The 21,989-nt window shown below is 47.6% G+C and overlaps 1 protein-coding gene across 3 annotated transcripts in view; it reads left to right on the forward strand.

Annotated features, from left to right (window-relative positions):
• Positions 1-21,989, forward strand: part of RXRA (retinoid X receptor alpha) — a 125,713-nt gene that overhangs the window by 83,162 nt on the left and 20,562 nt on the right. For 2 of the 3 annotated variants that reach the window (XM_035113137.2, XM_035113138.2), the window contains 3 exons: positions 7,826-7,976; positions 10,004-10,183; positions 18,249-18,305. In XM_035113137.2, the coding sequence (XP_034969028.1) occupies positions 7,826-7,976; positions 10,004-10,183; positions 18,249-18,305 (388 nt within the window). The remainder of the gene's footprint in view (positions 1-7,825; positions 7,977-10,003; positions 10,184-18,248; positions 18,306-21,989) is intronic. The other variant, XM_035113140.2, reaches the window with a different exon arrangement.

A 21,989-nucleotide genomic window follows, 5' to 3' on the forward strand; every position in this document is an offset into this window, starting at 1 on the left:
ATCAGGGTTTGCTTCCTTCCTCCCTGTCTCCTCCCTCTCTCCTTGAGAACCACCAGACGTGTCTTTTGCAATGCCCACAGTGGCATCTTTCAGGGACCCTCCTTTGTTTGGCATAAGGAGCTTGTGAAAATTGCCAGTACTGCAAGCATCTCTCCCTCTCTTCCTCCCTCTTTAAGAAAATAGTGGCCGACCAGATACTTCAATGGGAAATCCTCAAGCTGTACGAGAGCCCTCTCCCCTCCTAGGTTCCCAGCAACTGGGATTCAGAAGCATGACTGCCTCTGAATATGGAGGAAGAACATAGCCATTAGGGCTAATAGCCAATGATATCCTTCTCCTCCATGAATCTCCTTCACTGCCACCACCACTGTGCGGCAGAGTTCCATAGTTTAACTCTGCACTATGTGAAGAAGTTTCTTTTACCTGTCCTGAATCTCCCAACTTCCAGCTTCATTACACGAGCTGTAGTGTTACGAAAAAGCAAGAAAAGCTTCCCCTCCCCCAATCTACTTTCTCCGTGTCATGCATAATTTTAATAAAATTCTATCATGCCACCTCTTACTTGCCCTTTCTGTAAACTCAAAAATCCCAAATGCTTCAGCCTTTCCTCATAGGAGAGCCATTTTTCTTGCCATTCTCTGAACCTTTCCCAACTCTACTATAGTGTCTCTAGCCCTGCCTGCCGCTGTCATGCGACCCCTAGGAAGTTACCCACAAGGGATCATGGACACCCCCTAATCAAGCAGCTTCAGGCTGGTGAGTGAGCAGGTTGCCTTAACGTCAGCTTGGATTTGAACTCCAAGGCTTCCTGCTTCCTTCTGACGCTGTGATGTGCAGAGCAGGTGGTGGCGGCTGCTCCTCTCTTTTGATATTTACCCCCCTCCCCTTTCTGTTGCTGTTGCTCCTGGACTGCCAGGCTGTTCTGGGCTCAGCCTGTGGAGATTGCCTGTCATCCCTTAGGCCATTCTGACAGGGACTCAGCGGGGGCCCGAGCTAAGGGGGGAGGTACTGATGCTTGGATGCATTTAACTTTGTTAGCGAATTTCTTAGACAGGCGTTTGTCCTTTGGTGTGTGTGTGTGTGTGTGTGTGTGTGTGTGTGTGTGTGTGTGTGTGTAGAAATGTTGAAAGCTGCCTTAAACTGCATCAGGCTGTGGGTCCATCTATGTTCAGTATTGTCTGCGTTGGCGTGCGGTGACTATCTAGGATTTCAGAAGCCCTTCCTCCAGATAAATTAAGATTCTAGCCCTCATAGTTCTAAACCAGGGGTCAGCAAACTTTTTCAGCAGGGGGACGGTCCACTGTCCCTCAGACCTGGGGGTGGGGGGGGGCAGACTATAATTTGGGGAAAAAAATGAACGAATTCCTATGCCCCACAAATTACCCAGAGATGCATTTTAAATAAAAGCACACATTCCACTCATGTAAAAAACACACGCTGATTCTCGGACCATCCGCGGGCCGGATTTAGAAGGCGATTGGGCCTCATCCGGCCCCCAGGCCTTAGTTTGCTTACCCATTTTATAAACAAATGCATGGTTTAAATAAAGAGTGGTCTTGTGCTGAGTCAAGCCACTGGTCCATCTCTAGTAGCTCAGTATTTCCTGCATGGACTGGCAGCAATGGCTCTCCAGGGTTGCAAGCGAGGGACCTTCCCAGCCCAAACTGGGCATGCCAGGGATTGAACCAGGAGTTATCTGCAAACATCTACTTAAGAAATTAAGTAGAGCCTGGCTGCTGGATCAGACCAGTGGTATATCTGGTCCAGCATCCTGCTCTCACAGTGGTACACCAGGTGCCCCAGCTGGGGGGAGCCTGCAGGCAGGATTGGCTCCCTCCTTGTCATCCTCCCACCAGCAGGTGAATATTGTTTAATGTTGGGAGGTTTTTGGAACTGACTTTTTTTTTAAAAAAAAGGAAAGGGCTTTTAATAGTTTCTATTAGTTGCATTTAATAGATTCTTTTAAATATTGTTTAAACTCTGTTACGGTTTAATTATTTTCTAATTATTAACTTTTAGCTTGTGGTATTTCATTTGTGTAGTTTTAATTTGTGAAACCCACCTGGTCTGGAGAAAAGACAGGATATTGATAACAACAACAGTTGTATTCTGATTTACAAACAACGATAAATCCCTCTCATAACTTTTAAAATCAAAATCACCTAGCGCAGGGGCAAATGTTAAGATCTACCTGTGAAGAGAGGAGTTTGCATTCGTTTTTCCATTCTTTTTTACTTTACATTTTTATTGATGCTACAACAACAAAGGAAAAACCCATAAATACACATAAATATTCTGAAGAAGTGTGTATGCCAGGCATCCCCAAACTTCGGCCCTCCAGATGTTTTGGACTACAATTCCCATCTTCCCTGACCACTGGTCCTGTTAGCTAGGGATCATGGGAGTTGTAGGCCAAAACATCTGGAGGGCCACAGTTTGGGGATGCCTGGTGTATACACACGAAAGTTCATACCTATGACAAACTTAGTTGGTCTCTCTAAGGTGCTACTGGAAAGAATTTTTTTATTTTTTGTTTCGACTACGTCAGACCAACACGGCTACCTACCTGTAATAAATATACAATTTCAAGCAAAAATAACAACAGTCACAAAAGTTTCTTACCAAACAATACAGCATAGATTGGTCTTAGCGTTCTAGACCCGACCTCCCGTCTATTCCATAATTCAGTTTCCTATTACTTATTGCTGTTACACACTTTTTATCATAATTTAACATTTTCTTAATATGTCTCAACTCTTATATCTAACTTGCAGTTATTACTGAAGTTCCTCGAATGCTGCAACAGAATTCAGACTACTGTAGTTATATTTCAAATAATCTTTGAAAACTTTCCATTTAGAAACAAATTCCTGTTTTGGTTTATTCTTTATTTTTTCTGATAGACCATCTAAAAGGTAAAGGGACCCCTGACCATTAGGTCCAGTCGTGACCGACTCTGGGGTTGCGCGCTCATCTCACATTATTGGCCGATGGGAGCTGGCGTTAGCTTCCAGGTCATGTGGCCAGCATGACAAAGCCGTTTCTGGCAAACCAGAGCAGCACATGGAAACGCCGTTTACCTTCCCGCTGTAGCGATTCCTATTTATCTACTTGCATTTTGACGTGCTTTCGAACTGCTAGGTTGGCAGGAGCTGGGACCAAGCAACAGGAGCTCACCCCGTCACAGGGTTTCGAACCGCCGACCTTCTGATCAGCAAGCCCTAGGCTCAGTGGTTTAACCCACTGCACCACCTGGGTCCCTGATAGACCACCTAGTTCAGCATATTTTTTCAGCTTTTGGACCCATTCATGTATAGAGGGGATTTCAGTACAGTACTGTTACATTTTGCTGCGATAAGATACATTTATTTTTGTTTAGATTAGTTAGGTTTTTTTTATTGTCATGTATTATATGAAAAGTCTTAATAAAAATCTTACTAAAATAATAATAATTTAAAAATCACCCAACACACACACACAAAAATAGGGGGTGATGTTCAGGTAAATATACTCCAAACATTAATAAATTTTATCAGGACATAGAAAAGAAAGTACTTCTTTGCACAGTGCATGTTTAAACTATGGAACTCGCTGCCATAGGAGGCACCAACTTGGATGGCTTTAAAAGAGGATTAGACAACTCCACAGAGGAGAGGGTTAATGAGGGCTAGTAGCCAAGATGCTGGGATGCAGGTGGCGCTGTGGGTTAAACCACAAAGCCTAGGGCTTGCTGATCAGAAGGTCGGCGGTTTGAATCCCCGCAATGGGGTGAGCTCCCGTTGCTCGGTCCCTGCTCCTGCCAACATAGCAGTTCGAAAGCACGTCAAAATGCAAGTAGATAAATAGGTACCGCTAAAGCGGGAAGGTAAGCAGCATTTCCGTGTGCTGCTCTGGTTATCCAGAAGCGGCTTTGTCATGCTGGCCACATGACCTGGAAGCTGTACGCTGGCTCCCTCGGCCCATAAAGCGAGATGAGCGCCGCAACCCCAGAGTCAGGGGTCAGGGGGTCCCTTTACCTTTAGCCAAGATGCTCTGCTGCTGCAGTTGGAGGCAGCAGTGCTTCTGAATACAGTGGTACCTCGGGTTACAGACGCTTCAGGTTACAGACTCCGCTAACCCAGAAATAGTACCTCAGGTTAAGAACTTTGCTTCAGGATGAGAATAGAAATTGTGCGGCGGCAGCAGGAGGCCCCATTAGCTAAAGTGGTGCCTCAGGTTAAGAACAGTTTCAGGTTCAGAACGGACCTCTGGAACGAATTCAAGTTCTTAACCAGAGGTACCACTGTATCACTTTCTGGAAGCCACAGGGGGAGGTGAGGGTTCTTGGGCTTGGGTTCTGCTTGCTATAGTTTCTCTTTGAGGCCTCTGGTTGACCACTGTGAGAACAGGATGCTGAAGTACATGGGCCATTGGCCTGATCCAGCAGGGCACCTTCTTATGTTCTTAACCTAGTCATGCTCAGAGGCTCTGTTCTCAGTCAAAACCGCCCACACACTTTTTGGGGGAGGAAGTTTGGATCTGGCTTGATCACTTGCAAAAAGCAGATTGAGAAATGCATTCGTTGTCCCTCATCAGATGCTCTTTGGAGCGCTTGACCACAGAAGAGGAAGGACTTCTTGGCGCCAGGGTGGGAGAGGGGAAGACCCCCAGGATGTGTCGTGGTTTTTGGGGCCAGCCACTGAAAGAGGAACCTTGGGAGGTTCCCTTTCCTGGTAGCTGAGTTGCCCGTGGCTTGAGGTTTCTTGCTGACACATGCAGAGCATCACCTTTGCTGTGTACAGCCTGGGTGGACAGGTGATGGAAAAGAAATGGTTGGGCACTCAGACTCTGAAGCCGTGATGCACAAAATCCCCAAGTGAAAGCTTCTGAACAGTTTTGTTTTTTCATTCACTGCCTGGCAGTGTGGCCCAATGGTCAGGGAACTGTGGTCCAACCACACCTGGAGGCCACCAACTTTTCTATCCCTGCTGCTCCAGGACCCAAACCAATGGATTCAAATTGTGAGGAAGGAATATTTTCAACTAAAACCCCAGAAAGAACTTTCTGGAAGTAAGAGCTCCCTGATAATGGTATGGACTCCCTTGGAAGGTGGTGGACTCACCTTCGTCGCAGGATTTTAAACAGAGATTGGGTGGCTTTTTTTCAAGGATCCGTTAGCTGTGATTCCTGCATTGCAAAGGGTTGGATTAGATGACCCTTTAAGGGTCCCTTACAACCCTGGAATTATATGATTCTATACTGGTTGTTGTCAGGATAAAATAGAGAGGGGCAACTCCATGCTTTGAGCTCCTTTGAGAAATGGTGAAATAGAAATGAAGTAAAATAATAATAATAATTAAACAGAAAAGGTCCACGTGAATGTTCTAGAGATGAATCTTTTTCTTCCACGCTGAGATAAATAACATACTTGTGACTTTAGCAATGTTAACCCCCACTCCTTGCTCTTCCTCTGAGCTGGTGATCAGGCAGTTTGCAAAGAAGCAACTGGGTTTCCCTTCCCCCATGGAAAGGGGGGGGGAACACGCCCACATATTCCTTGCCAAAATAAAGAGAGGAAACAAGGCAGCCAACTTGCAACAGGAAATTTTTTTGCACCAGGCGGGTTCGGTCCTCAGGCGGAGACAGGACTGGGTGGAGAGAGAAGCAGAAAGTGCTGATCTCAGAAGTTCAGAAAGGGGGGAAACCCAGTTTGGCTGGGATGACTTCCAGAAAAGCCACAGAGTGACACATCTTCTTTCGGGGCACCACTGCGGGATCTCAACGTGTGACTCTGCGGTGGGGGCAGATAGATATTTGATATACGTGAATGCCAAATTCAGCAAAAATTTGATTTGCTTTGTAGTAAAGGCGAACCTATGCAATTCACACTTCCCTAAACAAAACTTGAGAATGTAAGAAGAGTCCTGCTGGATGAGCCCAAAGGGAGCCCATCTAGTCCAGAATCCTGTTCTCACAGTGGCCAATCAGATGCCCCATATGGGAAACCCACAAGCAGGACTTAAGAACAAAGAGCCCTTCCCCCCATCTGGGGTTTCCAGCTACTGGAGACTCCTCCTACTGCTGTTGTGGCTGTTGGGGGGGGGGACTGCTGTCTCCCCCACTTGGAGGACTGTTGCTGTTGCTGCTACAGAAGCAAAGAGTACTGCAGAGAGTACTGCAGGGGCCAGGTCCCTGAGCAGGCGGGCAAAGTGGGAACAGCTGCTGCCCCAGCTGGGCATGGTCCAGAGGCTGGGGCAGCATTATAAACTCTACCTGTCCTGGATTCCATCTACCTGGCCCTGCAGACCCTCAGGGGAGACTGCCATCTTCCCCACCCAGAGACTCTTTCTGTGGCTACTGTGGCTGTTAGGGTGAGGGAGGCTGCCATGTTTTTAGGTGTTTTAAATAGTTTTTAATCTAACATTATTATTATTTTGTTGGGGGTGGGATGGACGTTTGATTGGGGCTGGGGACTGGTTTAATTTTAGCATGATTGTAAATTATTGTTGGGTTTTTTGTTTTTGTTTGTTTCTACTACTTTATTGGTTTGTTGTATGGTTTGTATTCTGTTCTTAAGGGGAGAGGGTCTGGGCTGCCTGGGAGTGGGCCCCAGCAACAGAATGTGATCACCGGTAGGAGCAGGAGTTACGCTAAGACCAGACCATGTCATTACCAAGGAAGCAGATTTAGTCACTGTTTGAGGACTATCCCTGCCTCCGGGTCTGGTCTTGACTGGATGGATACTGGAATCAACATGGGAGACCCACATGACCTGAAGGTGCTGCTGTGCAATGCCAGCTCAATGATTCATAAGACCGCTGCCATCCATGACTTGATCGTGGATGGAGGACTTAACCTGGCATGTGTGACAGAGATTTGGTTGGATGAAGCAGATGGACCTGTCTTTGCCGCTGCTTGTCCACCAGGTTTCTCTTACGCACAGCAACCCAGGTCATTTGGGTGGGGAGGGGGGGGTTGCAGGGTTTTTTAGGAAGTCATTAACCTGCACCAGGCATCCAATTGGGATGACCCAGTTTTCTGAGTGCATGTTCTGAAAGTTGGGCAATAGGGGCAGTACAGGGTTCCCTTTGGTGTACCGACTTCCCCACTGCACCAAGGATTCCCTGCCCGAGCTGCTTCAGGTTGTGGCAGATGTTCTCCTGGAGACACCTAGTTTGATTGTCCTAGGCGATTTTAACATCCATGCCAACACGGCCTTACATGGGGCTGTCCCTGAATAAGTTTGGCCCAACTCATAGTCGCGGACATGCCTAAGACCTAGTGTTCACCTCTGTGGTTGTGGGTGATCTGACACTAAGCAAAAGCGAAGCAAAAGAAGTCCCATGGTCAGATCACTTCCTGGTGCAACGTGACCCTTCCCCCTCTGCAGAGAGGTGGGACCAATTCGAATGCTCTACCAACTGAGCTATCCTCAGAGGTTGAGAATTAGCAGTCAGTGTAAGCTGCAGTGAGCTAGATCAACTCTCAGTTTGACTCGGGATAATGCAGCTTCTTGAATTCCTGTTTGAATCAGCCCTTTATTCAGAACTTGTTTGGAGTATTGTACATACTGGAACATTTGGATAGATGTGGTTTCAGATCCGTCTTCGGCACAGAGTATATTCTGAGAGTGACCTAGGGGCTCCAGGTTTCTTAGTCTTTTTAAATGTCAAAGTTGTGCTCTCACAGCTGTTATCCTGGGATTGCTAATGTGTACACATATGGTATGCCTTTGTGCTGCACAGTTAGTTGAAGAGCACTCCGCTGTTCTGAAGTGCATTGCCTGCATATCCCTATGCATGGTTCTCTTGCTTGATGGCCCCTGTTTCCTTTTTTTCTCTTCCAGCTCAATTCTCCAATGAATCCTGTTAGCAGCACAGAAGATATCAAGCCCCCGTTGGGGATCAACGGGGTCCTCAAAGTTCCAGTGCACCCATCATCCGCCATGGCCTCCTTCACCAAGCACATATGTGCCATTTGTGGAGACAGATCTTCAGGTAACGCCAGTGTTGTCGAACACCCTCCAGGGGGAGGCAGGATATGTGGGGCAGCAATGAATGTTAGCTTGGGAGTTGCTCAGTGCTAAGAAAGATCAGAACTAATTTACACCAAATTAGGGATTAATTTGTACTTATCTGTTTCACAAAATTTATACACTGCTTGATTGCAGTATGCAAAAAGATGAAACGATAAAATTGTCCCTAAGTAGAATTGATAATCATTTAAGAAATTTGATTAGTCTATTGAAATAACAATAGACTAAAACCAGATTAAAACTCACTGCAACTTTCTAAACATCTGGATAGGCTTGCCTAATCAAAAGGGATTTTAAAGGTAAAGGGACCCCTGACCATTAGGTCCAGTCGTGACCGACTCTGGGGTTGCGCGCTCATCTCGCATTATTGGCCGAGGGAGCCGGCGTATAGCTTCCAGGTCATGTGGCCAGCAAAGCCACTTCTGGCGAACTAGAGCACCACACGGAAACACCGTTTACCTTCCCGCTATAGCGATTCCTATTTATCTACTTGCATTTTGATGTGCTTTCGAACTGCTAGGTTGGCAGGAGCAGGGACCGAGCAACGGGAGCTCACCCTGTCACAGGGATTCGAACCGCTGACCTTCTGATCGGCAAGCCCTAGGCTCAGTGGTTTAACCCATAGCGCCACCTGGGTCCCTATTAAAAAGGGATTTTAGCAGACCCCAAAAAGAGGACTTTGAAGGCCCCTGTCTGACTTGAAGAGGCAAAGAGTTCAAAGTTTAGGTGCTGTCACACAACACACAAATCCATTTCTTACAAACGTGGAACAGGTGATCTTGTAGGTAAACTGGCCCAAAATTCTTAAGGGCTTTATAAATACTAATAGTATCACCTTGAGCTTATCTTTCTTCCCCACATCTGTATAAATTTGAAACAAGCCAAGCTTCTAGTCTTGCCTTGGTAATGGGCTGGGTGAGAGCCAACAAACTGAAGCTCAATCCAGATAAGCCAGAGGCACTGTTAGGGGGAGGTTTCCTGGACCGGATGTCTGGGAGGTTGCCTGCTCTTAATGGGGTTACACTCCCTTTGAAGGAGTGGGCATGTAGCTTGTGGGTACTGCTGGATCTTTTGCTGTCGCTTGAGGCTCAGGTGGCCTAAGTGGTGCAGAATGCCTTCCATCAGCTTCAGCTGGTGGTCCAGCTGTGGCCAAGAATAGTCTTCTATGCTATGTTAACCTCCAGGTTAGACTAATGCAATGTGTTATACATAGGGCTGCCTCTGAAGATGGTTTGGAAACTTCAGCTAGTGCAGAATTCAGTAGCCAGGTTGCTCACGGGGTCAAGATGGCTTGAACATATAATGACAATCCTGGCTGACTGCAATGGCTGACAATTAGTTTCTGGGCCCAAATCAAAGTACTGGGTTTGACCTACAAATCCTTAAATGGCTCAATACTTCAAGGACTGCCTCTCCCCATATGAACCAACCCAGACTCTGTAATCACTAATTCTTTGTGCGCCTCCTCCATGAGAGGTCTGGGGGGGGGCAGCCTGAGAACTGGCCTTTTCTGTGGTGTCTCTCCATTTGTGGGATGCTCTCCCCAGGGAGGCTCGCCTAGCACCTTCATTGCTTATATTTAGGAGCCAGGCAAAAACATTCCTCTTCTCCCAGACCTTTGGCTAATTAAACAATATATGGCCTTTTAACCTGTGATGGGGTATTGTTTTTGTTTGTTGCTATGTTGTGTATTTCTATGTTTTTATACTGTAAACCATCCTGTGATCCTCGGTTGAAGGGTGGTATATAAATTTAATAAATAAAAATAAAAATATTCTCTAACCTTCCTGCAATGAATGACATACCTGAATCCTATACCCCTCCTGAGCCTGGAAAAGCCCATAGAGCTAAAAGAGAAAATGGGATAGAGCAGCACTCTTCTAACTTCCTGCTTTAGCTCTATGAGTTTTTAAACTATGCGCACGACCTCATGACCAAGTTAGCCTCATTATCACCATATTGTCGCTCTTTCTCTGTCCCCGCACCCAGGTAAACATTATGGGGTGTACAGTTGTGAGGGCTGCAAAGGCTTCTTCAAGAGGACGGTGAGGAAGGACCTGACGTACACCTGCCGGGACAATAAGGACTGCTTAATCGACAAGCGGCAGCGGAACCGGTGTCAGTACTGCCGGTACCAAAAGTGTCTTGCGATGGGCATGAAGCGGGAAGGTAAGGCGAGAAGGCGGCTCAAGACTTTGTGAGATCCAAAATTAGGTGGCAGGGTTCTGGGTTGAACCGCTTACGGCAATGACAGAACCCAGCTGGGGCCACCCAAGGAAGCTGAATATCCAGAGATGCTTGACAGGCAAAAGGAATCACTTCTTCATGTCGTGTATAGTTAAAACTATGGTGTTTGCTCCTACAATACGCAGTGAGAACAAGCAACATTTGGATGGCTTTAAAAGAGGATTCAGTGAATTCATGTTGGATAAGGTGACCCGTGGCTGCTAGCATTACCTCTCATACTTCTGAATGCCAATGGCTAGAAAACACAGTGCGGGGAGAGGGCTGTTGTAATGCAGGACACTTGGCTAGGTGGGCATTTGCTATGGAAGGGGTCTTAGGTTCTCATGTGTTTGTAAGTTAGAGTGTGGTTGTCATTAAAAAAAAAAATCCCATATATTAATCTTGGATGGCTTTAAATGTGGATCTAATTATCCTGGAGGGCTTAAAAGAGGATTGAACAAATTCATGGAGAGCAGGCTACTAGCCGTGATTGTCTATGACCCACCTCCACGGTTCGAGGCAGCAATACTTCTGAATCCCAGTTGCTGGAAGCCACAGGGTGGCAGAAAGCTCTTGTATTTGCGTCCTGCTTGCAGGTGGGTTGCCCATCAGGGCATCTGGTTGGTGACTGTGAGGTCTTATGATCATAATGCCCTTGCTATGAAATACTATATTAGGGAGAAAGGTTAGAAAAAATTCCGCTGCAGAATGGGGTTGCAACATGTGGGGAGCTTTTCTGTAACTTACCAGTGTCTCATTTTCCATTGGCCTAAGCTACTATGCAAGGTTGTTTCAATGGTCAAATGAGCCAGGAGAAACTCGGATATATAAGCTAATCACAGCATGGAATGTTAAACCTAGGATATGGTCGCCACAATGGAATGTCTAGGCACCATTTTTCTTGAATGGGGGTTCTCTTCTTTTTCTTCCTACTACTACTACTACTACCACCATTACTAAAATTACTACTGTACTACTTTCATTTCTATTATTATTTCCATTTCTATACTGCTTTATATTTTAAAGGGGAAAAAATTCTCAAAGCCGTTTGCAACACATTAAAACACAAATAAAACAATCCTATATAATAATGTCCATGTTGTCCCTGCGTCCAGTTGTCCCGTGTGTCCCTGGGGTACTGCGCATGTCCCCCAGAGACACAGGGATTGGACGGAGGGACAACCAGGGACACAGGGATTGGACCCGCGCTCTCGGGACACAGGGAACAGCCAACTGCCGCTCCGCCAACCGCCGCTCCGAAGCCCAGTCTCATGCTGGAGGTGCGCGGTGAGGCGGCGGGGGAGAGAAGCGCTCCCCCCCCGGCAGCCTTGCCGCACACCTCCGGCATGGGACGGTGCTTCCTCGGGGAACCCGAGGAAGCCGAAGCGGCAGCGGGCGCGGAGGGAAGCCCGCTTTGGCTTGGCGGCGGCGGGAAGAAGGGGAGGAATTCCTCCCCTTTTTCCCGCCGCCGCCAAGCCAGTCCCGGAGCCAAATTGCGGCGCGGCGGGGTTTTTCGCCGTTTGCCTCCCCCTCGGGGGAAGGCAAACGGCGAAAAGCCCCCGCTGCGGACTGGCTTGGCGGTGGCGGGAAGACCCGCCACCGCCAAGCCAGTCCCGGAGCCGAATTGCGGCGCGGCGGGGTTTTTCGCCGTTTGCCTCCCCCAGGGGAAGGCAAACGGCGAAAAGCCCCCGCTGCGGACTGGCTTGGCGGTGGCGGGAACATCCCGCCACCGCCAAGCCAGTCCCGGAGCCAAATTGCGGCGCGGCGGGGTTTTTCGCTGTTTGCCTCCCCCAGGGGAAGGCAAACGGCGAAAAACCCCCGCTGCGGACTGGCTTGGCGGTGGCGGGAAGACCCGCCACCGCCAAGCCAGTCCCGGAGCCGAATTGCGGCGCGGCGAGGTTTTTCGCCGTTTGCCTCCCCCAGGGGAAGGCAAACGGCGAAAAGCCCCCGCTGCGGACTGGCTTGGCGGTGGCGGGAAGACCCGCCACCGCCAAGCCAGTCCCGGCAGGCCGCTTCCTCTAGCGCCCGTTTTTAAACGGGCTAAAATCCACTAGTCCAGAATAAAACTAATCCGAGCTTCAATTAAAATATTTCAGATTCTTCTCTAAGATCCTTCCCCTTATTTGTCTGCTTAATTTATATAGCTGCTCCATAGCAGAAGTGCTCTAGGAAGCCTGTGTAGTGTATTGGTTAGAGCAGGCATCCCCAAACTGCGGCCCTCCAGATGTTTTGGCCTACAACTCCCATGATATCTAGCTAACAGGACCAGTGGTCGGGGAAGATGGGAATTGTAGTCCAAAACATCTGGAGGGACGAAGTCTGGGGATGCCTCGGTTAGAGTGTCAGACCAAGACCTGGGAGATCAGGGTTCAAATCCCTACTCAGTTATGAAACTCACTGGGTGACCTGGGGCCAATTACAGCCTCTTAATCTACCTAACATGGTTGTTGTAGGGATTAACTGAGAAGGGAGGGAGCCTTGTACATTTTAGAGAAATAAGTGAGATGTAAATGCAATAAATAAGCTCTTCTGCTTACCCACTTAAGAAAGCTGGAGGGGTCAGCCAGATGGAGACATCAGACACCAACCTGGCATCCAGAGATCTGCCATGGTCATAATTAAATCTGCGCCAGTTGCAAAATGTGCCTGGCATCTGGAGAGTTTCTAACACTGGCCAGGACCATGTCCATCTTAGACTTGGGATGTGAAGGACAGAGCAGGATAGGGTACCAGTGCAGAGCTTTGGGGGGGTGATGCTGTCAGCTTCGCTTCACTTCCCCCCCCCCCCCCGCCTTAGCTAAATACAGGCACTCAAAGAACTGTTTCCCCACCTTCCTGCACATCCTGTGTTTCTGCCCTGCCTGCAAGAGGCAAGCTCTCCCGAGCATCCTTCTCTGCATTGCCCTGAGCACCAAGCGAAGCTGTCGTGCTTGATCTGTGGAGTTATTCAAGGACTTGCACGTGCAGCTGCTCGAAATGTCAAACTCTTCTCTCGGGAAGGTGATGGACGGAAGGGTGTTTGGAAGGAAGTGCGGAGGGCCCCAGAAAACTAAACAAGAACATATATGATGGGAGGGTGGTGTCAGGTCTTAGGTGGCAAGTCAAATGTGGAACAAGTTTGGCTGTAAGCAGAGCCCTGCCTGGGCCAGACTTAAGAGCCTGCCTAGCATAGCATCCTTTTCCCTTCAATTGCCAATCAGAATGCAAGAAGCTGATTTGTATCGAACCCGGCCATTGGTCCATCTAGAACAGTGCTGCCTACACTGACTGGCAGTGGCTCTCCTGGATTTCAGGCAGGGAGTCTCTTTCCCATCCCTACCTGGAGACGCTGCTGGGAATTGCAAAGCATATGTTCTTAACCACTGAGCCATGATGCTTCCGTTCTATGTCTGCAAAGGCTTTAAGATCTGGTTTTCAGAGGTTCCATTTAGATCGGGGCAGAAAACATCAGGCCTGAGGACCAGACATGGCCTTGTGGCCCTCTCTTTTCTGGTCCTTGGGACCTGCTCCAAGCCACACAGCTTCACTGGCCTTCTGCTGCCCCCTTCTGGGGTGCCTTTGGTGGCTGAAATGTGTCCTTATGCCAGGAGTATGTCCATTGTTTTCCTGGAAGGAGAGAGGTGTATGTAAAGTGTTGGGGTGGAGAGGGATAAAAATCTTTTGCTTTTGCATTGCCATAATGTAGAGTTAACGCCAGAGTTGCAGGCAAAAAAGCGAGGAAAAGATGCTTGGTGTTTATAAAACTATGCATGGCATGGAGGAAGCTTTTCTTTCTCTCTCATAACATTAGAATCTGTGGGTGTCCAAAGAAAGTGAATGTTTGAAGATTCCAGGCAAATAAATGAAAGTACTTGGTTAAACTCTGGAACTCCCTGCCACAGGAGGCAGTGATGGCCACCAACTTGGATGGCTTTAAAAGAGGCTTAGATTAGATGGGGCATTGGCCTGATCCAGTAGGCACTTCTTATGTTTTCATGTGCCACTGCTAGGAGGGGTTGAGATGTGGAGCAAAAACAGGATTTATATTTTGGCTTGTTCTTTTGCCGCTTACGCCTGTGGGGTAAATGCTTAATCCCCTCCATCTCTTTCCCCCCCCCCCCAATAGCAATCCTTCAGTCTGTGTGGGAGGCACACTGTTGCTCAGTAAGTATGTTCGGAGTGGGGAAGTGGGTGTTTGTAAGTGAGGTGCAGTCTGCATATGCTCAGAGGCACTGTCTTTATTCAGCTGTTGTTGTTGCTTTTGTCTAAGGACGTTGTGTTCTGGAATTCGCTGACAGATAAATGAGTGCAGGCATTCAAGCTTCAAAGATGTTGGTAAACAAACCTAGGATCATTTGATGAAGGGCAGTATGTGGATTTCTTAAATAAACAAGTAAATGAAAATGCCATTGCATCCTGAAAATTGTATACCTGCGATTGCAAAATGAGTGTACGCTTCTGATGTTCTTAAGGCTGCAGTCATGTATTTACTTAAGAGCAAATCCTATCACATGAAGCAGTTGCTTACTTTGCAGGAAGCACACACAGGGTTATGGCATGAACATTTCACAGAGAAATGTAGAAATGTATGCAGTCTGGAGCAAAAGTAGCGGAGCGAGATGGTGTGCAGATTCATCCCGATGTGAGAAACACGGGTGGCTTTGCCCCACAGTCCTGAAATCTTCCCGTTCCCCTGTTTTTTTTTGTGTGTGTGTTTTTAAACAGATTGGTTGTACAAAACTAGAATTAGCCTCTTTCCCCCTTTTATCCTGGAATGACTCTCTCTTGGATTTGTGCTCTTGGAAGGAGGCGGTTGCACAGTGACCCATCTCTGAGTCTTCTTGCCATTGTTGCTCACTGGCCTTTAGCAAATGAGTCGGATGCAGGCACAAGGCTGCCCATGGCAGGCAGGCTGGTCTCAGAGGCAGCTGGTCTGGCGTCTTGGGTGGAGAGAGGGAGGGAAGAGAAGGGGGCTAAGTGAGCTGACAGCAACCCTTGCCAATCTGGTGCCTGGACTGTAACTCCCATCAGCTTCAGCCGTCTCAACTGTACAACATGAGGGCCATGGTGAACAATTTTGCGTCCATTGTCCACAGCATCATATGACGCTGCTCGCTCTGGCTAGTGGGTTGTGTAGTCCATAATATCCAGTAGGGTGCCGTGTTGGGGAGAGACCCATTGCTGGGCCAGAAAAATACGGCTTTCTGTTACACACACACACACACACACACACACACACACACACACACACGTACATACTTGGGGCACTGCTGTGTGAAGTGCTTTCCCTCCTCTGTTAAATCTAGGTGCTTCCTTGCTCGCCTGCCTGCCCACTGCTTATCATGGTGCTACCTTTTGGTGACCATGTGAACTGCAGAGCATGACGACATCCTTCCATTTTTATGTATATAGGGAGATAGAGAGATCAATATAGATTTAATGTCTGCATTGTTCCAATCCTTCTACCCCTCTACTCATGACACACACTTGGGCATTTTTCATACATAACACATCCTCTTATGTGTTTACAATGCATGCAGTCTGACTCAGAAGGAAAGCCTTGTGAAGTGGGGATTTTCTCCCTGAAATAAAATACAGAATCTCTAGTTTCAGGGAGGAGGGTCTGGAGCTCAGAGCTCATTACAGGCACATGTTTGGCATATTGCAGGGTCTGCCTGAGATTTCTCATGTCATGAGGGATGGGGATAATATGATTTTTTTATGATTGTATTTATTTTATTTATTTATTTATAACATGCAACCCCCAATGTTTAACCAAAAAAGGCTCCCAGGGTGACTTGCCAAGATCAGTTCTAAGCATCCAATTTTAAAAGACACAGCATGCAAAGAAAAATGGAATGGGAGGGAAGAGGAAAAAGCAAGCTGAAGTGCAAACTCTTAAAAGTTGCAGTTCTTTAAAGTCACATCTGATGTCTGTGGTGGTTCTGGCCGTTTTTGTGCTCGGCGCGCGCGCGCGCGTGCACACACACACACACACCAGATCCCCAGAAACAAAGCAGGTGACAACATGTAGGCTAGGAGGACAATGGAGATCTTGCCATACATTTTGTTTATTTATTGTACCTACATCCCAGTTTTTCCTCCAGTGAGCTTAAGGTGACCTACATGGTTCTGCCCCTCCTCATATAATCCCCACAACAAGCCCTGTGAAGCAGGTCAGGCTGAGAGGGACTAAACAAAAGCCACTCAATGAGCTGATGAAATTACCGTGTTTCTCATATTTTAAGACGTAGCCATAAAATAAGACGTAGCAGGATTTTCAAGCATTTGAGAAATATAAGCCATACCCCCAAAATGAGCCATAGTGGTAGGCGCCGTTCTGGAGGGCGCCAAGGAAGAGGCGAGGCTGCCTGCACCTCTCCGGTCACCTCTGAGCCTCCGGGAGCCAGCAGCAGCATTGCCAGCTGCAGCAGGAGAAGGAGGAGGCTTGCCGGGTCGGCACCCAGCAGCGCCATGCGGAGGCTTCAGCAGGGCCCGCTGCTGGGTCGGCACTCGGAGCGGCGCCGCTTGCCGTGTCCCGCCGCCGGGTTGGGGCTCCGGAGGCAGCCTGCTGGGTCGGCGCCCAGCGCGCCCTAAGCCTCCGGAAGTCAGCAGCAGCAACACAGCAGAAGGAGGAGGCGGCCTGCTGGGTCGGCACCCAGCGCGCCCCGAGCCTCCAGGAGACGGCAGAAGAAGGAGGAGGCGGCGGCTTGCCGGGTTGGCACCCAGCAGCGCGTGCAGAGCACCCCAACCCTCCAGGAACCAATGCTCCTGCTGGCTTGGGGCTTGGAGCGTGCAGCGCTGCTGGTCGCCAACCCGGCAGGCTGCCTCCTCCTTCTGCTGTGTTGCTGCTGCTGACTTCCGGAAGCTCGGGGCACGCTGGGCGGCGACCCGGCAGGCTGCCTCCGGAGCCCCAACCCGGCGGCGGGACGCGGCAAGAGCCGCAGCACGCGCCGCTCCGAGCGCCGACCCAGCGGGACCCAGCAGCGTGCCCTGCTGAAGCGCCGACAAAGCGCCCACTAGTGCAGCAGCAGCAGCCAGTTCCAGGCGCCGAGCCACAACAGGAAGAGGAGGTAATTTTTTTTAAAAAATAGGACGCCCCCGAAAATAAGCCATAGGCTTCTTTTCTTGAGTAAAATAAATATAAGACTGTGTTTTAAATTATGAGAAACACAGTAGCTGGCCCCAGTCAGATGCTACCGGTATAACCGGTACACCACACTTTCCTCATGTAGCTTTAATAATGATGACTGCCACTGTATTTAAGCATTTCTGATGATAAAACATATTGAGGCAAAGATTGTCATTAGTGCATATGGTTGATCTTTTGCAACTGGTTGATCTCTGGATCCCCAAACCCCACGAAAGTGATGTCCACTTGATTCCAGGAGTTCCTGTCAACTCGTTGAGCTTTTGTAGAAAGGGTGTGTGTCCTGATTCTGCCCAGCGAAGATTCTGGAAGAGGGGGAGATCGAATGATGCCATAGCATAGAGGCCTCTGGAGCTCAAGCACCATGGCCAGGCAGTGCCTCCCTACCTTCCCCGAGCTCAATAAGATTATCCTTCTCTTTGACACCATTGGAAAATGGCTTGTCTGTTCTACAAAGCTGTCCATAGGGGTAGAGAAGTCAGAGGGAAAATAATAGAGGCTTCTGAACAGCCACACTCCTGTGGTGAGTAAAAACTCATTCTAGGCATCGTATTTTTATGTTGTGAACCGCCCTATGAATTTCGAATGAAGGGCAGCACACAAATTAACAAACAAACTAATAAAATAAACCCTTTGCAAGCTGGATAAACATTGTCAGACCCTGACCCCTGGTTTTTTTTGTTTTTTGTTACTTTTTCTGTTTTGAATGGATCATTTTTGACAGGTGAAGTGCCACGTTTTGTGGATGGCATTTCTGGAAAGAAAAAAAATAATAACCCAGAATAATACTTTGAATAGTTACAATGTCAAACAGCAGCAGCAAGAGCAGGATCATTTACTACCGCAATGTTTCATTTCAAAATTTTTACTCTATTACAGGGATGGAGCACCATCCATCCCGGCCCACAAGACTCCCTGGAAGGCAGGAAGAACAAGGTATTATTCCCATTTCAATATTTCTAGACCAGCTGTTAAGCAGCAAAAAGAATGTTTATATATCTGGAGGTGTAAAAATGAAACAAGCCCAGAGTTAAACCAGTTCTTTCTTACTGGTTCCACCAGGCCAGATTTTCTCCCCCCCCCCAATCCCCCATGGAACTTTCCCCCTTTTCAGTTTTGGAAGCCTGATTAGCTTCAGATGCATAGAATCATAGAATTGTAGTGTTGGAAGGGATCCCCGAGGGTCATCTAGTCCAACCCCCTGCAATGCAGGAATCTCAACTAAAGCATACAGGACAGTTGGCCACCCAGCCTCTGCTTAAAAACTGCCAGTGAAAGAGAGTCCAACACTTCCTGCGGGAGACTGTTCCACTGTCAAACAGCTCTCACTGCTTAGTCAGAACTTGAATCCATTAGCTGGGTTCTCCGTTTTGGAGCATTAGAAAACAAGCTTTCTCCATCCTCCATATAACAGCCCTTTTAGATATTTGAAGATGGCTGTCGTATTACCTCTCGGATACAATTTCTGTTTTGTTTGTTTAAAGGAAATGAATTCTGATTAAATGCCTCCCAATTGGACCAAGGAATCCTGACCTACCAGAGGTGGCCCAGAGGGAATCTGGAATTGTAGGGTTTAACCGATAAGTACAGAGTATTAGGGTGAGAGGCAGGGTACATGCGAATCCCATCAAAGAGGAAGTGTCCCCTCTGATTTTGGAGGAAGGGTTATTTACTTGTTCATAATTTTTTTAAAAAAACAAACAAACAAACTATAACACTCTTCAGCCAAAAAAAATTAAAAAGTGGCTTACAAAACACTACAGACGAACAAAGCAGACTCCGGCACCAGGATTGTGATCTGAAAAGATATGGCACAAAAGGAAAACATATGGAGTGGGTGGAGGAAATAAGCAAGTTCTGTCACAAGTCCTTTACACCTCTTTTCCTGCATTATATCGCTGTGCATTTGAGGCATTGAAAAGAAATTGCAAAGCAACGCGCACATATTTTTGTCCCATCATGCAAGCATACACAAAAGAACTTTGTAGTGTAACCTTACTGTTTGGTAGTACATTGCTGCCTTTTTTTTTTTGCTGTTTATGAGTGCCGCCTCAATTAAAGGGCTATGTACAGATTATATGCATTGCCTGGAGGGTGCTAAAGTAGTGGTACCACGGTGCCTTCGAGAAGCTTTGAACTACTGTTGTCCCTATCTATTGGTGGCAATGACAAGTGGCTGCTGATTTGCTGTATCCTCCATGAATTTGCCTTTCAGCGCCATCCGGAGCGGATGGCCATCCTTTCTGCCATATGGTAGCAGACACCATAGTTTAGAATTCTGCACTGCATGAAGAAGGACCTTCCTTTTCTCTGTCTCAAGTCTTCCAACATTCAGCCTCACTGGATGCCTAGGAGTTATGGGAGGGGGAGAATAAAAAAAATTCCCGCTAGCCACTTTCTCGACAACGAGGAGGCTTTGGACTGCTGTCACCCCTGACTCTTGGAGGTAATGATGTGTGGATACAATGGGTGGTGGTGGTAGTTATAAGATGGAAAGGTGCCTCCCAAGGAAAGCCCTCTGATTGGAAATCATGGAAGCATTTTTCTATACGTAGAAGCCCAGCTCTGGTTGCGAAGGAAGGACAGACAGGAGTCAGGAACATCTGGCGGCAGTGCCATTATTGCAGAGAGAACGTTGAGGGGTGAAAGGCACGCTTCTTTTGTAACTCCAAAGGGTCAATGCCATTCCTCCACACCGCCCCGCTTTCCAGGTTTTGCACGCAGCATTTGAAGAAAAATGAAGCGGATTGCTTACTTATTTCCTAAAATCTATATACTGTTTTGATTGCAGAAGCAGCAGCAGCAACAACAACAACAACCCTCAACATGGTTCGCAAAAAGAATCAAACAATCAAATGATTGGGGGGGGGGAGAGAATGGAAGAGTTCAAAAAATTCAAACTAGCAATAGACTAAAACATATCCAGATACCTGGACACACCTGTCGAAATCAAAATGTTTTTAGCAGGTACTGGAAAGAATACAGTGAAGGCACCTGCCTGAGGTCAAGAAGCAGGGAGTTCCAAAGTGTATAGGTGCTGCCACACTAAAATATCAAGTTCTTAAAGATGCAGAATGTGTATTCTGCGGTGCCTGTTAGTGTAAGTTCCGCCAATCGCATTGTTCCAACCTGGTGTCCTAAGACCTGTATAAAATTTTATTTATTTACTGCATTTATAAAAAGGTAAAGGTAAAGGGACCCCTGACCATTAGGTCCAGTCGTGACTGACTCTGGGGTTGCGGCGCTCATCTCGCATTATTGGCCGAGGGAGCCGGCGTATAGCTTCCAGGTCATGTGGCCAGCATGACAAAGCTGCTTCTGGCAAACCAGAGCAGCACATGGAAACGCCGTTTACCTTCCCGCTGTAGCGGTTCCTATTTATCTACTTGCATTTTTGACGTGCTTTCGAACTGCTAGGTTGGCAGGAGCTGGAACCGAGCAACGGGAGCTCACTCCATCACAGGGATTCGAACCGCCGACCTTCTGATCAGCAAGCCCTAGGCTCAGTGGTTTAACCACAGCGCCACCTGGGTCCCTGCTGCATTTATAACCCACCTTTTTCTCCAAGGAGCTCCAGGGCGGTGCACCTAGTTCTTCCTCTTTCCTCAGTTAATCCCCACAACAACCCTGAGAGGTGGAGAGGCAGTAAATGGCCCAAGGTCACTCAGTGAGTATTGTGGCCAAGCGGGGATTCGAACCCTGATCTCTCCCTGGTCCTAGCCTGACCCTATACCACCCAGGTTCTCCAGTTTGCATATGGTAGAAACGAAGAATCATATATTGATAAAATGCATATGGTGTTAAGCAAGTGGGCAAATATTGGCATAATTTCCTTTGAAGGTCTTGGGGCATGGAAGGGACTACGTAGAGTGGGTTTCCCCAGTGTAGTGCCTTCAACATACTATTGGGACCTCAACCCCATCACGCTTGACATGTTGAGCATGAGGGGAGCCCAACAACATATGAAAAGCACCATGTTGGATAAGATTTTCCTAGAGCTTAGCCTCACGGTCTTACCAAGCTAGAAGAGAATTCCTCTTCCATCTCACTTCTGTCAGCGATTGTGCTGCAATTGGTGCAGAATGCTGCAGTGCATTCTGCAGCAGAAGTGAGACCCTGTCACCATCTAACACCTGGTTTCAGAGATCTGCACTGGTTGCCGACTTGCTACTGGGGCAACTTCAAGGTGTTACTTTTAGTAGATGAAGTCCCTGGCAACTTGGGATCAGTATAACTGCAAGATCGCAGAACTGGCACAGTTGCAGGTGTCAAATGAGACCCATTCCACATTTGTAATAACTCTATATTTTAGTGTGGTGGCAGTTATACTCTGGAACTCCCTGCCTCTTGACTCCACCAGCCAGGCAACCTTTGTTGTATTCAGGGCCTGCTAAAAACATTTTCTTTTAGGTAAGCCTACCTAGATAATTGGAAAATTGATGCCAGTTTAGTTTATTGTTTTAATTCTTCAAAAGTCTTAAAATGCCTTAATTGTTGACCGTTTTATCGTTTGGTAAACCGCTTTGAGGGATTTTTGATTTCTTTTTTTTAGTGCATAAACTTTATGACATGAATAAATAATAAAGACACAAACAAATGTTTTTCTTGCTGGAATTCCAC

Source organism: Zootoca vivipara, chromosome Z (assembly GCF_963506605.1).
Source record: "Zootoca vivipara chromosome Z, rZooViv1.1, whole genome shotgun sequence".
Taxonomy (NCBI): Eukaryota; Metazoa; Chordata; class Lepidosauria; order Squamata; family Lacertidae; genus Zootoca; species Zootoca vivipara.